Source organism: Macadamia integrifolia, unplaced genomic scaffold (assembly GCF_013358625.1).
Source record: "Macadamia integrifolia cultivar HAES 741 unplaced genomic scaffold, SCU_Mint_v3 scaffold_190A, whole genome shotgun sequence".
NCBI lineage: Eukaryota > Viridiplantae > Streptophyta > Magnoliopsida > Proteales > Proteaceae > Macadamia > Macadamia integrifolia.
This window is the reverse complement of record NW_024870637.1, coordinates 155,399-167,096: the sequence shown is the minus strand read 5'-3', so window position 1 is coordinate 167,096 and position 11,698 is coordinate 155,399. Positions and strand designations below refer to the sequence as shown.

Sequence of the window (11,698 nt, the reverse complement as noted above, 5' to 3'; positions counted from 1 at the left end):
GCAACAATCTGATGCGGTAAAAATTGACTAACCGATCTTCTTCGTAGCTCCTGATGTTTCAGTCAATCTGCACAGAAGAGAAGATATGGGAGAGTTGGGCTGAACCAATAGGGGACTCTCCGATGTCTAAGTTAGATCTTTCCACAACAGTTTGCTCAGAAGAGCTTTCAGTCAAAAGATGTGATCGATCCCCATAATGGAGGCTTACCTTGGTATTTATAGGTTGCTGATGGAGGGAGGAAATGAGACATTCGTGGAGAGTCTTGTTAGACGTGGAGTCCTTGGGAGTCATGGCTCTATGATGCTAGGAATATTTCAGATCCTAGGGCATACTTCGGGAATATTCCTCTCTCATCTCCGAAGTGCAAGTCGTAAGAGGGGTGGATGCCTCTGATGACGTGTAGTGGATAGAGTTCTACCCTTGTGATCAGGGGTTACGTTCCTTGAATATAGGAGTGGATGAGAGCACGTTTTTGAGAGCCCTGCCTAATCATGCCGAGCTGAGATGATAGCTCGGCATGAGGTGAGGGCGAGGCAGCAGGTTGGCCAGTAGAGGGGTCGAGGTGGCAGCTCGGCATGAGGTGTTCAAGCGTGCTTGGCCGGGCTGAGAGCAGAGACGTAATTACCCTCATCAGTATGATACTTGAATTGGTTTGAAACACATTTCTCCATGATCTCTTCCAACGTGTCGTTCAAGTCATCATCTATATTAATCTTTTTTTCTTGATTAAAACCTTACATTAATATTACCAAAATTGTGTAGGATCTACCAAAAGATTCCCCAAATCACTTCCTTAGAATCTTTTCCTTAATCTTTACATCTATTTGATTTTCGTTAGTTTTCTTCTCCTTTAAAATGCCACTCAAAAATAAAGGGAAAGGCACACCCAATCAAACGGTTCTAAGTGGGCTTGGGTTCGGGGTTCAAAGTTGCACCCATACGCCGCAGGCTACCAAACTAGGCCCCATTTTTCCCGAAATACTCCGAACTCGGAACCCGAAATTTGCTATCCAAAATTCCCGAAACAGAATAACTCTTCTGGCATGAGTTGAGGGCTGAAATGTAATTTCAGTGCCAAGGAAAGACAAAAGAAACAAATTCAAAGCTCAAGGGAGAGGTCACCTTCCAACTTTCTGTTGCGAGCATAAGATTCCCACCTGGGTGTACGGAGCTCAGTGATTCCCCCCACCGTCGGATTTTTCACTTTAGTACAATTAAGGATATCATCCAACGGATCCTATCTCTTTGTCTTCTCTCCTATAACCGTCTGGCTTAGACTCATGTGCAAGAAGATCAAAGCCCTTCCGTGCCTGTTGAACCAAAAGGAGAGAATCGAATCTCCCGCTCAGGTGGACAGAGCCACAGAGCCCAGAACCACTGCGAGAGAGAGAGATAGAGAGCTTTCATGGCGAAAGCGTACGGACAGCTTTGAAGCATCTTAATTAATTATACATCTATTCTATGCAAGATGCTCCGTGTGTCTCTCTCTCTGCCTTTTATTCTTCTTCTTCTTCTTCTATGTAAGAGTTCTTGATTTTTTTCTCAACTCTGCTTGCTTCCTCACGGAGGTTTTGCTTTGATGAATGATTGATGGTTCTTCTCTTCTTTGTCAAAGTTCATCGTGATTCACACGTTGCGTAGGAGTTCTTTTTCACAAACTCTATATTGTCTCTGTTAAAATAAGTTGGTTTATGATTCTGAACAAAGAGAACGAGGAGCTGGATGCTGCGTGAATCGTTCTTGGTTGGTACTGAACTTTAAGATTTGTTTGTTCTTCATTGTTGAGCATTAATTCTTCTTTGATCCCGCATTTGCTTCACTTTAGCCTGTTATGAATGAGCTTCCGAACTGATTCGGTTTACATTACCTTTGATTTCTAGGGTTGTCAACATTTTTTATGGAGACAAGTAGAGAGGTTTGATTTGCTTGGGAGTCTTCGCGAACTCTGTTTCTAGTATATTGGTTAGCTTCTGTTCTTCTCCGTCCCGGTCTCCTCTGTTAATGATAAAGCAAGCATGTTTTAGTACCGAGTTTTTATGCTTCGATCCTGCATTTGCTTCTCTTTTTTTGGTTGATATGCTTTTGCTCTTCAGCCCTCAGGATTTAAAAAGAAAACAATGGCTTATGAGCTACGACCTCTTAGAAGGAGCCAAATTTACTCATTTTGTGCGCTTTTGACCTGCTCTGTTCTGTTTTACAGCTATTATATTACTATTCTTTTTAAGATTTTGTTTGGTTTCTAACATTTCTGAATCTCTCTCGTCTCAACTCTCAAATCATTCGCTTTGGTTTTATTTTAACTGCGGAAGTGGAGGGATTCCCGGAGCATTTCCCTGTACTTTTCTATACCAGGCCTCGTACGGTCCTATGAGGCGCCGTCGCTAGGCACTCATCGTTTTCATCCTGGTAGATCTTTCTTTTCTTCTCCTTTCAGAATTTTTTAAGTTCTTTCTCACGTCCTCATGTATCCCTGCCTTGATTTGCTTCGTGCACGAACCAATCTTTTTCGAGCCCAATGCCTCTTTAGGATCACCTTTTTTTCCGGGCTTCTTGTCTTCATCCTCCACCCCACCCCTCGAAGTTAAAGGGTTTCCATGTTTCTTTCCACGTTTTGTTTACTGAAAGTGTAAACTCTAGCCCCTACTTCTCGCTCAAGAACTGGGTTTTTCTTCTCCTCCCCCTCCGGCCTCCCCTCTCGCCGGATTTTGAGCTCAGTGTTGCGTACTCTCTCTCTCTCTCTCTCTCTCTCTCTCCTCATTTAAAGTTTCACAGCTGTTGTGGAGCTGAAGTGGTAGATAGAAGACGTGTCATTAGTTCTCTGTTGTAAGCTCAGTGTGGACTTCTGCGCTGGTTTTAAAGCTCTCCTTTCAGTGTGACTAGTTTTACTCATATGCTCTTTGCTTTTTATTGGCCATTTTCTTGACACGTTTGACTTGAATCAGCTTCTGGAGAATAACTAGTTAATGATGATTCTGTTTGGCTGAGGATAAAGAAGAGGAGAGTTGGCACTATTTCGCGATCCATTAATTGCGTCCCTTGTGCTACTTCTGAGAGTGACAAGGTACGTTAGTTTATGGTAACACTATACCTCGCTGCCTTGATTTTAGTTTTTGTTCTCCTCTAATTTCTATTGTTGATTGCATCCTCAAGTTTTTGGTTCTGTCCTTCTGGTTTATTAAACGTTTCCTTTTGGAAGAAGATCCCTTTCATTTTTTCATGATAATTGTTTGGGGTTTTTATATCTAAAATTTATACTTTCCTTTATACTATTCAATTACAATAATTATTTTCATATTTGTTCTTAAATTTTCACTTCATTCTTCATTCTCCTTTATCGTCATCAGCAGCAATCGGCTGCTGCTGCTGCTGCTGCTGCTGTTATTGTTACAGGTTCATTTCTCACAGAATATATTTCTGCTGGAAATATTCTTTCTTAGAATTTGCTTTGGTATTGTTAATCTGCGTTTGAAAATCGTAGGCTTATCATCAGATTAATCTATGTAAAAGTTTTGGATTCATAATATGGTATGCCATTTGAAGTTCACTTTGGGACTTGATTTGTTTCGTTTAATCATTTAATTCTGTTTGTCGATTACTTAAAGAGAGCGTAAATTCCTAGGCTAATTAAGTACATATTGAAGCATAACCTATGAAAACAGGCATTGACATAATTCTCTTGTTTCTTACTACCAATTTACCTGGAGAGAAGTTGCTGTGAGATGGTGTGAAACAGCAACTGCTATTGAATCTCTGTCTCGAGGAAAACTGAAGTGGTTCCTTCACGGTTAAGGTTTTTTATTTTTTTTATTTTTTATTTTTTTTATTTTTTTTATTTTTTAGTATTTCCAATAAAGTAGGCTACTCTGAAAGTATAGTCTAGTCCATGCACCATATCTTGTATACTTTGCTCTGGAATAACTAAGAAAATGCATGGTAATTAAAGCATTCCTAATATCTGTCTTTAATCACAGACACTAAATATGTTTAGGATACTCTTTAATCTGATGCCATTTTGGTTGTAATGGAAGGTTTTGTACCATCTTGAACATTATGACCTTTTACTATTTTCAAATTAGTACCTAGAAAATTTTATTAGTACTATCTTTCCTTCACTAGAAATTCTTTTGAACTTGAATTCTGATTTCTTTGACTCATTTGGAATATTGGAACCATTGATTCTGGATTATTTGAAATATTTTTTATTACTCTAGTCAAACATGTGTCTTCAATTCATGTACTGTGAAAATCTCATGGAGTTGTATTTCTTCTCTTGCATGTCTAATAGGTAAAGTATAATTTATTTTTTTTTGGGGGGGGGGGGTGGGCATGTGATGCAGATAAATCACAAAAGTGGACTTATTTTAGTGGAAATAAGTCTTGGTTGGGTTATATACATGTTGGGCCTTTGATCCAATGGGTCTTCATTTTAATTTACATGTTAGGCTAGTTGGTTTAGGCTATCTCTACTCTAGTCTTGTTAGGAGTCATATTTTGAAAATCATATATATATATATATATATATATATATGAAGCCATCATTCAAGCACACGAATTAATGAAATATAGTCTTCAGTTTTTATGAATTTTGGCTGTTGTGGATTCATTGGTGTGATTGGTGGATTCCAAGTGGCTTAAGTGGATTTCTAGCCAAGTTATTTTTTTCTCTCCATAACAGGTAAAAAATTTATGTTCTCTATGCTCTGTGGCATATCTGATATTGTTCAAGGTCCAATTGTGTTCTATTGCATAGCATACAGATTTCTGTTTTGTTTTGACTATAAACTGAAGTTTTAGATACTGTTATTTATTTATTTATATATTTTTTTTGAAGTAATATTATCAACTTTAAGATTCCTGGTTTTTTGATACTGGTTCTAGTTCTGCTCCTCTCTCTCCTATTGGCACTAGGATTCTTCTAGATTTCTCGATTCTGTTATTTGAATTGCCCAAATTCTGCTGGCTGATTCTGTTAGTTGAATAGATTATTCGACTGAATTCTTGAGTTCTGTTATTCAAGTTCTCCAGATTCTGGTTTTCCTTCTCTTTTTTTGATCCTGTAGTGAGCTTGTTTTTTTGGTCTGGATACTGGTTTGCATTAGGGTGTCTTTCTAGACCATGATTATGGTTGGCTGCATGAATAACTTTGATTACTGATTCCTCATCTTGTTTATGGAGAAGTAGATTGTTGGAAGGTTATGTTTCATGTTATGTGATCTCCCTCATTTCCCTATGTGACAAAGAATGCATTCTCTATGTCCTTGTCTTGTTGTCCTGAATTCTGTGTAGTTCTTCTGCAGGCAAACATAGTGTAGGAGTATTGCAAGTTTCTCTTTTAAAATTCTCGTCCATTTAATACCAATCACATTTGAAATAAACCAGCATGATTTGAATCCAAATGCAATAAATGCTGTTACAGAGTGAAATAAGAAAAATAATTGATGATTGATTCTTTGTTATTACCCTGTAACAGATACTCTCCCTTCAGTCCAAAGGGTGGGATTATTGGAACTCTTCTAGTTTCCACTGCCTGCGGCAACGTCTCTCTTACTTTATCAACATAATCTGGAGCGGAATGTTGCCAGCACCATTCAGATGGCCGGCTTTTAGTATCATCACTGTCATCATACTCTGGGTTCTCCAAATATCATTCTGTGAGGGATATCACTCCGGTGACCGGGGGTTATTATTTGATCTCAGAAAATCTCTTGTCCAAAAACAGGATCTAATTAATAGCTGGTTCATCTCAGAAGAGCCATGCAATTGGCCTGGCATAAGATGTGTGGGTCCCAAAGTACGCCAAATAGACTTGTCTTGGTTGCATTTCATGCTTCCCTTTCCGAGCTGCATTGGAGAATTCAAAGATCTGACACTTCTGAACCTTAGCCACTGTGCCCTCACTGGTTGTATCCCTGATAATTTGTGGAACTTGAAGAATTTAGAGATTCTGGATTTGAGCGGTAACTGGTTGGTTGGGTCTTTGCCGCCTGTTCTCTCGAGCATGAAAGTTCTCAAACAACTTGTGATTGATGATAATAGCTTATCTGGCAGTTTTCCTTCCACAATTGGACTGGTTGGGAGCCTCATTGAACTGTCTGTTCATGGAAATTCATTTTCTGGAGCTCTTCCATCAGAACTTGGGAATCTAAGTAACTTGGAATCGCTGGACCTTAGCATGAACAATTTCTCTGGAAGTTTACCTTCCAGCTTGGGAAATCTTGCGAGACTTCTGTACTTGGATGCCAGTAATAACAGATTCACAGGACTGATTTTTTCAGAGATTGGAAATTTGGGCAAACTTTTAACACTTGATCTCTCATCAAATTTGCTGACTGGACCTCTACCATCAGAAATTGGGAGAATGACTTGCCTAGAGTCTATGATTTTGGGAAACAACAACCTCAATGGTGAAATTCCCGTAACCATTGAAAATATGAGGGCTCTGAAGCACCTTGATGTTCGAAGTTGCAGATTCACAGGGACGCTTCCTGATGAAATCTCCAAACTTAAAAACTTAACGTACTTAAATATAGGGCGGAACAATTTTCAGGGTGAACTTCCTGTGGGCCTTGGTGAGCTCACAGAGCTGGTTATCCTGGAGGCCGATTATGCAGGGCTAAGTGGAATGATTCCAGGGCAATTGGGCAACTGCAAGAAGCTTTTCAACCTAGATCTGTCCTTCAACTCTCTTTCTGGTCCATTGCCAGAGGGTCTAGCGGGAATGGAATCAATTGGCTCTTTTTCTGTTACTTCAAACCATTTATCAGGTCCAATCCATGGTTGGATCTCCAACTGGACGAGTGTTAATTCAATTGCATTAGAAAAGAATGCTTTTACTGGATCTCTACCACCGTTGAAGATGCCATACTTGATGACTTTCAAGGTTGGTTCAAACAAGCTTTCTGGTAAAATCCCACAAAAAATATGTGATGGCAGTTCTCTGACAACCTTCTGGCTTTCTGAGAATGAATTCAGTGGAAATATTGGTGACTCTTTTAGGGAATGTCTGAACCTTACTGATTTGTCACTGTATGGGAACAACCTCTTGGGTGAGATACCGGGCTATTTAATGGAGCTGCCCTTGGTGATACTGCAGCTGTCAGACAATAAGTTTTCTGGTGAACTTCCTGAGAAATTCTGGAACTCACAGACCATTATGGAGATAGCTCTGGACAACAATTTGCTTGGGGGTCAGATTCCGGAAGCCATTGGTAGGATCGCCACTCTAGAGGTTCTGCTACTGGATAATAATCTTTTTGAAGGTGTCATACCAAGTTCAATCGGTAAACTAAAGAACCTGACTAATCTATCGCTTCATGGGAACCAGTTGACAGGAGGAATCCCACCAGAGCTCTTTGACTGCACAAAGTTGATATCTCTAGATCTGGGCTCAAACATATTGACGGGTCCAATTTCTAAAGCCGTATCCCAGCTGAAACTTCTTGACAATCTGGTACTGTCTCATAACCAACTCTCTGGTCCTATCCCTGATGAGATATGCTCTGGGTTTCAAGATATACCATTACCAGATTCAGAGTTCATACAGCATTATGGCATGCTGGATCTATCCTATAATAATCTTCTGGGCCCCATTCCACCTGCAATTAAGTGGTGCACTGTTGCAAGTGAAATACTGTTACAAGGAAACAGGCTTAATGGAAGCATCCCTTATGGCATAGCTGCTCTTGCAAACTTAACTAAACTTGATCTATCTTTCAATTATTTGACAGGTTCTGCTCTTCCTCCATTCCTTGAGCTTAGAAACCTCCAGGGTCTCCTACTTTCACATAATCAGTTAACTGGCTCAATCCCTGACAAGCTTGGATCAATGATGCCAAGCTTGACTAAACTCGATTTGTCGAACAATTTGCTCAGTGGTCCATTGCCATCGTCCATCTTCGGTATGAGGAGTCTGACCTATATAGATATCAGCCTAAATTTCCTGAGAGGAGCCATCTTATTCACTGGAGGTGATGTTAGAATGAGCTCCCTTCTGCTTCTAAATGCCAGCAACAACCTTTTCTCCGGCATGCTATCTGATGCAATCTCCAATTTGACAACTCTTTCTTCCTTGGATCTTCATAACAACAGTTTCACTGGAAGCTTGCCTTGGTCACTCTTAAACCTTGCTTCATTAACTTATCTTGATGTCTCATTGAACAATTTCCAGGGGTCGTTTCCATGTGATCTCTGTGGGATAGCAGGCCTTGAATTTGTCAATTTTTCTGGCAACAAGTTCAAAGGATACGTCCCAGAAAATTGTGTCATCACCAAATCATGTATGACTGATGGTCCCATTTTCCCTTCCTTGAGACACTACCCACGTGCACCAGCTCTCACAGAAGCCTCGATGTCGGCCATTGTGCTTGGTGCTATGTTCAGCTTTCTTGTGTTGCTCTGTTGTCTGCTAAGGTGGAGGATACTGCAGCAAGAATCTGTCGCACTTCCTCCGGTCAAATCCAAGTCTGTGAAGGCTGTTGAGCCAGCCTCCAGTGATGAGCTTCTGGGTACAAAATCAAAGGAGCCACTGAGCATCAACATTGCAACTTTTGAGCATTCTTTGCAACGACTGAACCCTGCTGATATTTTATCATCCACAGAGAATTTCAGCAAGACTCACATAATTGGTGATGGTGGGTTTGGCACAGTTTACAAGGCATTACTACCTGAAGGTCGAACCATTGCTGTCAAACGTTTGAATGGTGGCCACTTCCAAGGTGACCGTGAGTTCTTGGCTGAGATGGAGACAATTGGAAAGGTCAATCATGAGAACTTGGTCCCACTTCTGGGGTACTGCGTATATGGGGATGAGAGGTTCCTTATATATGAATATATGGAGAATGGTAGTCTTGATGTTTGGTTGAGGAACCAGGCAGATGCGGTGGAGGCCCTTGACTGGCCGATCCGGTTGAAGATTTGTCTTGGCTCAGCTAGGGGCCTAGCTTTTCTGCATCATGGCTTTGTACCCCACATCATTCACAGGGACATCAAGTCAAGTAACATACTCTTGGACAACCAATTTGAGCCACGGGTGTCCGACTTCGGCCTTGCCCGCATTATTAGTGCATGTGAGAGCCATGTCAGCACTGTACTTGCAGGCACATTTGGGTATATACCTCCTGAGTATGGGCAGACCATGGTAGCCACAACTAGGGGAGATGTTTATAGCTTTGGGGTGGTGACGCTGGAGTTGCTGACTGGTAGGGCTCCAACAGGGCAGGCAGATGTTGAGGGTGGTAATCTGGTGGGATGGGTAAGATGGATGGTAGCAATGGGGAGGGAGGATGAAGTGCTGGATCCTTTTGTGTCATGTTTGGACCTATGGAGGGATCAGATGAAACATGTGCTTGCCATTGCCAGGGCATGTACAGCTGATGAACCATGGAGGAGACCAACAATGTTTGAAGTGGTGAAGTTGTTAAAGGAGATCAAGACAATGGACATGGATTGTTGAGACTGACCCAATATACTTCTCTGAAGCTGTGCATCAGGAGTTAGAGCAGAGTGGTGTCGCAAACAGGTAACTTCAAAGGTCTGTAAGCTATATATGTTTTACAGCAGGAAATATTGGATTGAAAGAATTATATGTTAGTGTTTAAAATTGGAAGATAAACAAAATTAGACCAGAATCTAGCACTTGTGAGAAATTACTAATGCTATAGGGAAGTGCATGTCTGACTCTTAGTTGTATGTATAAAGTAGAACTGATGCATATTTCATTCATGTCCTCATTTCCTTCATATAACTAATGGTAATAGACCTTTCTATTTTTGTCGAGTGTGAAGGACTAGGTTGGTTCTCTCCCCCCCCCAACACCTTTTTTTTCGGTTTCCTGGCATGTTCCCTTCTGAAGGTTGGCTTGTTTTGTCTCGTGCCTGTTGGGCTGGCTTCTGATGGGTAGGGCCTTCGCCCTTGTTTAGCCATGCTTAGGCTTTGTCTGTCGTATCTGTTTTTCATTTGTTTTAATATAATTTCCATTTAAAAAAAAAAAGATTAGGTTGGTTGAAGTCCGTCCTAAGACAAGTTTTATGATTTCAAGATTAACTCAAGCCCAACTAAACCAGATCTTTCACTCGTTCACATCTAATCCATCAATCTCTGGAAGGAAGAGAGGATTGGGACACAGTATTTGGTTTTGGATTTTGCCCTAGGTTCAGTCTCAGCTTGATTGGTCAGGCCCCAAGTGCTTTAAATAATCCGTTATCTATACTCAGAAGCTGTGTACCTTAAAAAATGACGGTCAAAGGTCTGGTAGGTGTCTGAAAGATATGCTTCACCCTCCCCCACTATAATCTACCAAGTTTTACCGGAATCTGACTCTTCTAGGTGTTGCAATAAAGCAAAATGGTTAAAGAATCAAGTGAAATTCAATTAGTGTAAGATGACACCAGACCCAGATTTTGTGCATGGCAAGTTAAAAGAGTTTCTTTATTGGGCATAGTTTTCCTGTAATACCACATTGATTAGGGCCCATATTCATTTACTCGTCTGCAGGTTTGAGTCAAGGAAATTGTGGAAGTGAAATTAGGCTCAAAGAGTAGATGGAAAAAGAACAAACTGTTCAAAATGGTTAAATGAAAATACAAGAAAAATACTAGTGTTCTATATATGGGTGAAAAAGGGTGGACCCTTTACGTTCAATAGAGCAACCTTACTGTTGCATCAAGACTTGCCCTCTACAGTATTCTGGACATGGTTGAATGACTAAAATTTTACACGTTATCAATTCAAATTGTGCCCTTTCTGTTTAATCCAATGATCGGAATTACCATTTCATCTTTTCATTAGAAACAACTAAGTGGCTCATATAAGGAAACCCTTCTTATGCTGGCCATGGAAAGATTTTTTTTGTGTTTTATATTTTCCTCAGGGTTTTGTTTGGTTACAAGAAAAATTTAAAGGGAATGAAAAGTGAAATTTTTAAATTAAAAAAAATATATATATATATATATATATTATCATTATCCCATGTGATTATATACTATAATTTTTTACCATATTTGCAAAGGGTTATGGATTCAAAGTAAATTAAAATTTAATAATAAAAAATGGAATGATTTGGTGGTTTTATAGGATGATGATTACAAAAAATTCTTATTTAAATTTGAAATCTTCATTTCCTTTCCCTTTGATTCCTCTTACACCATACCCAAAAAAAAAAAAAAGATTCCTCTTACAAACAAACCGAGCCAAAACTAGGGAAACAACTTTGGTCCAGATGGATATACTAACCAAATGAATGATCACATATGCACAACCCAACTTGACTTTTTTAATTTGAAAATAATCATTATTCAACATGATTGTATAAATTACTTAAATTTTTCATAGTTGGAAGATCAAGTTTTTCAATTCAACTCGCACTTCTTAAAACCTGATGATTCGGAACAATCAAACCTGGTTAGAACTAGTTATGTGACGTCTCTCTCTCTCTCTCTCTCTCTCTCTCTCTCTCTCTCTCTCTCTCTCAGTGTGTCTCGCAAGTAATGACAAGGTTGAAGAGACATATCATGAACTAACTGTTTGTCCTAATTAATTCAAGATTAAGTTGGCGTTTGCTTCCTCATTTGGACCTCGTCAATACATGATTGGAACATCAGCTTCGATGATTGGTTCTTTGATTAATTTGGCAGGACCAAGCATTTGAAAGAACAAAATCTGGATTCTCTTTTTTGATTATTTTGATTTTTTCTTTTCTTT

General features: G+C 39.7%; 1 protein-coding gene across 2 annotated transcripts; it reads left to right on the top strand.

Moving 5' to 3' along the window:
* Window positions 1-1,320: 1,320 nt before the first annotated feature.
* LOC122071194 (leucine-rich repeat receptor protein kinase MSP1) lies at window positions 1,321-9,775 on the top strand. Of its 2 annotated transcripts, XM_042635512.1 has the most exons (4): window positions 1,321-1,744; window positions 1,882-1,963; window positions 2,944-3,062; window positions 5,472-9,775. In XM_042635512.1, exon 4 carries the CDS (start codon window positions 5,574-5,576, stop codon window positions 9,450-9,452), a length of 3,879 nt encoding a protein of 1,292 aa, XP_042491446.1. In that variant the 5' UTR covers window positions 1,321-1,744; window positions 1,882-1,963; window positions 2,944-3,062; window positions 5,472-5,573; the 3' UTR covers window positions 9,453-9,775. The 2 variants fall into 2 exon arrangements, with proteins under 2 accessions (XP_042491446.1, XP_042491447.1); XM_042635513.1 differs by lacking the exon at window positions 1,882-1,963.
* The last annotated feature ends 1,923 nt before the right edge of the window (window positions 9,776-11,698 follow it).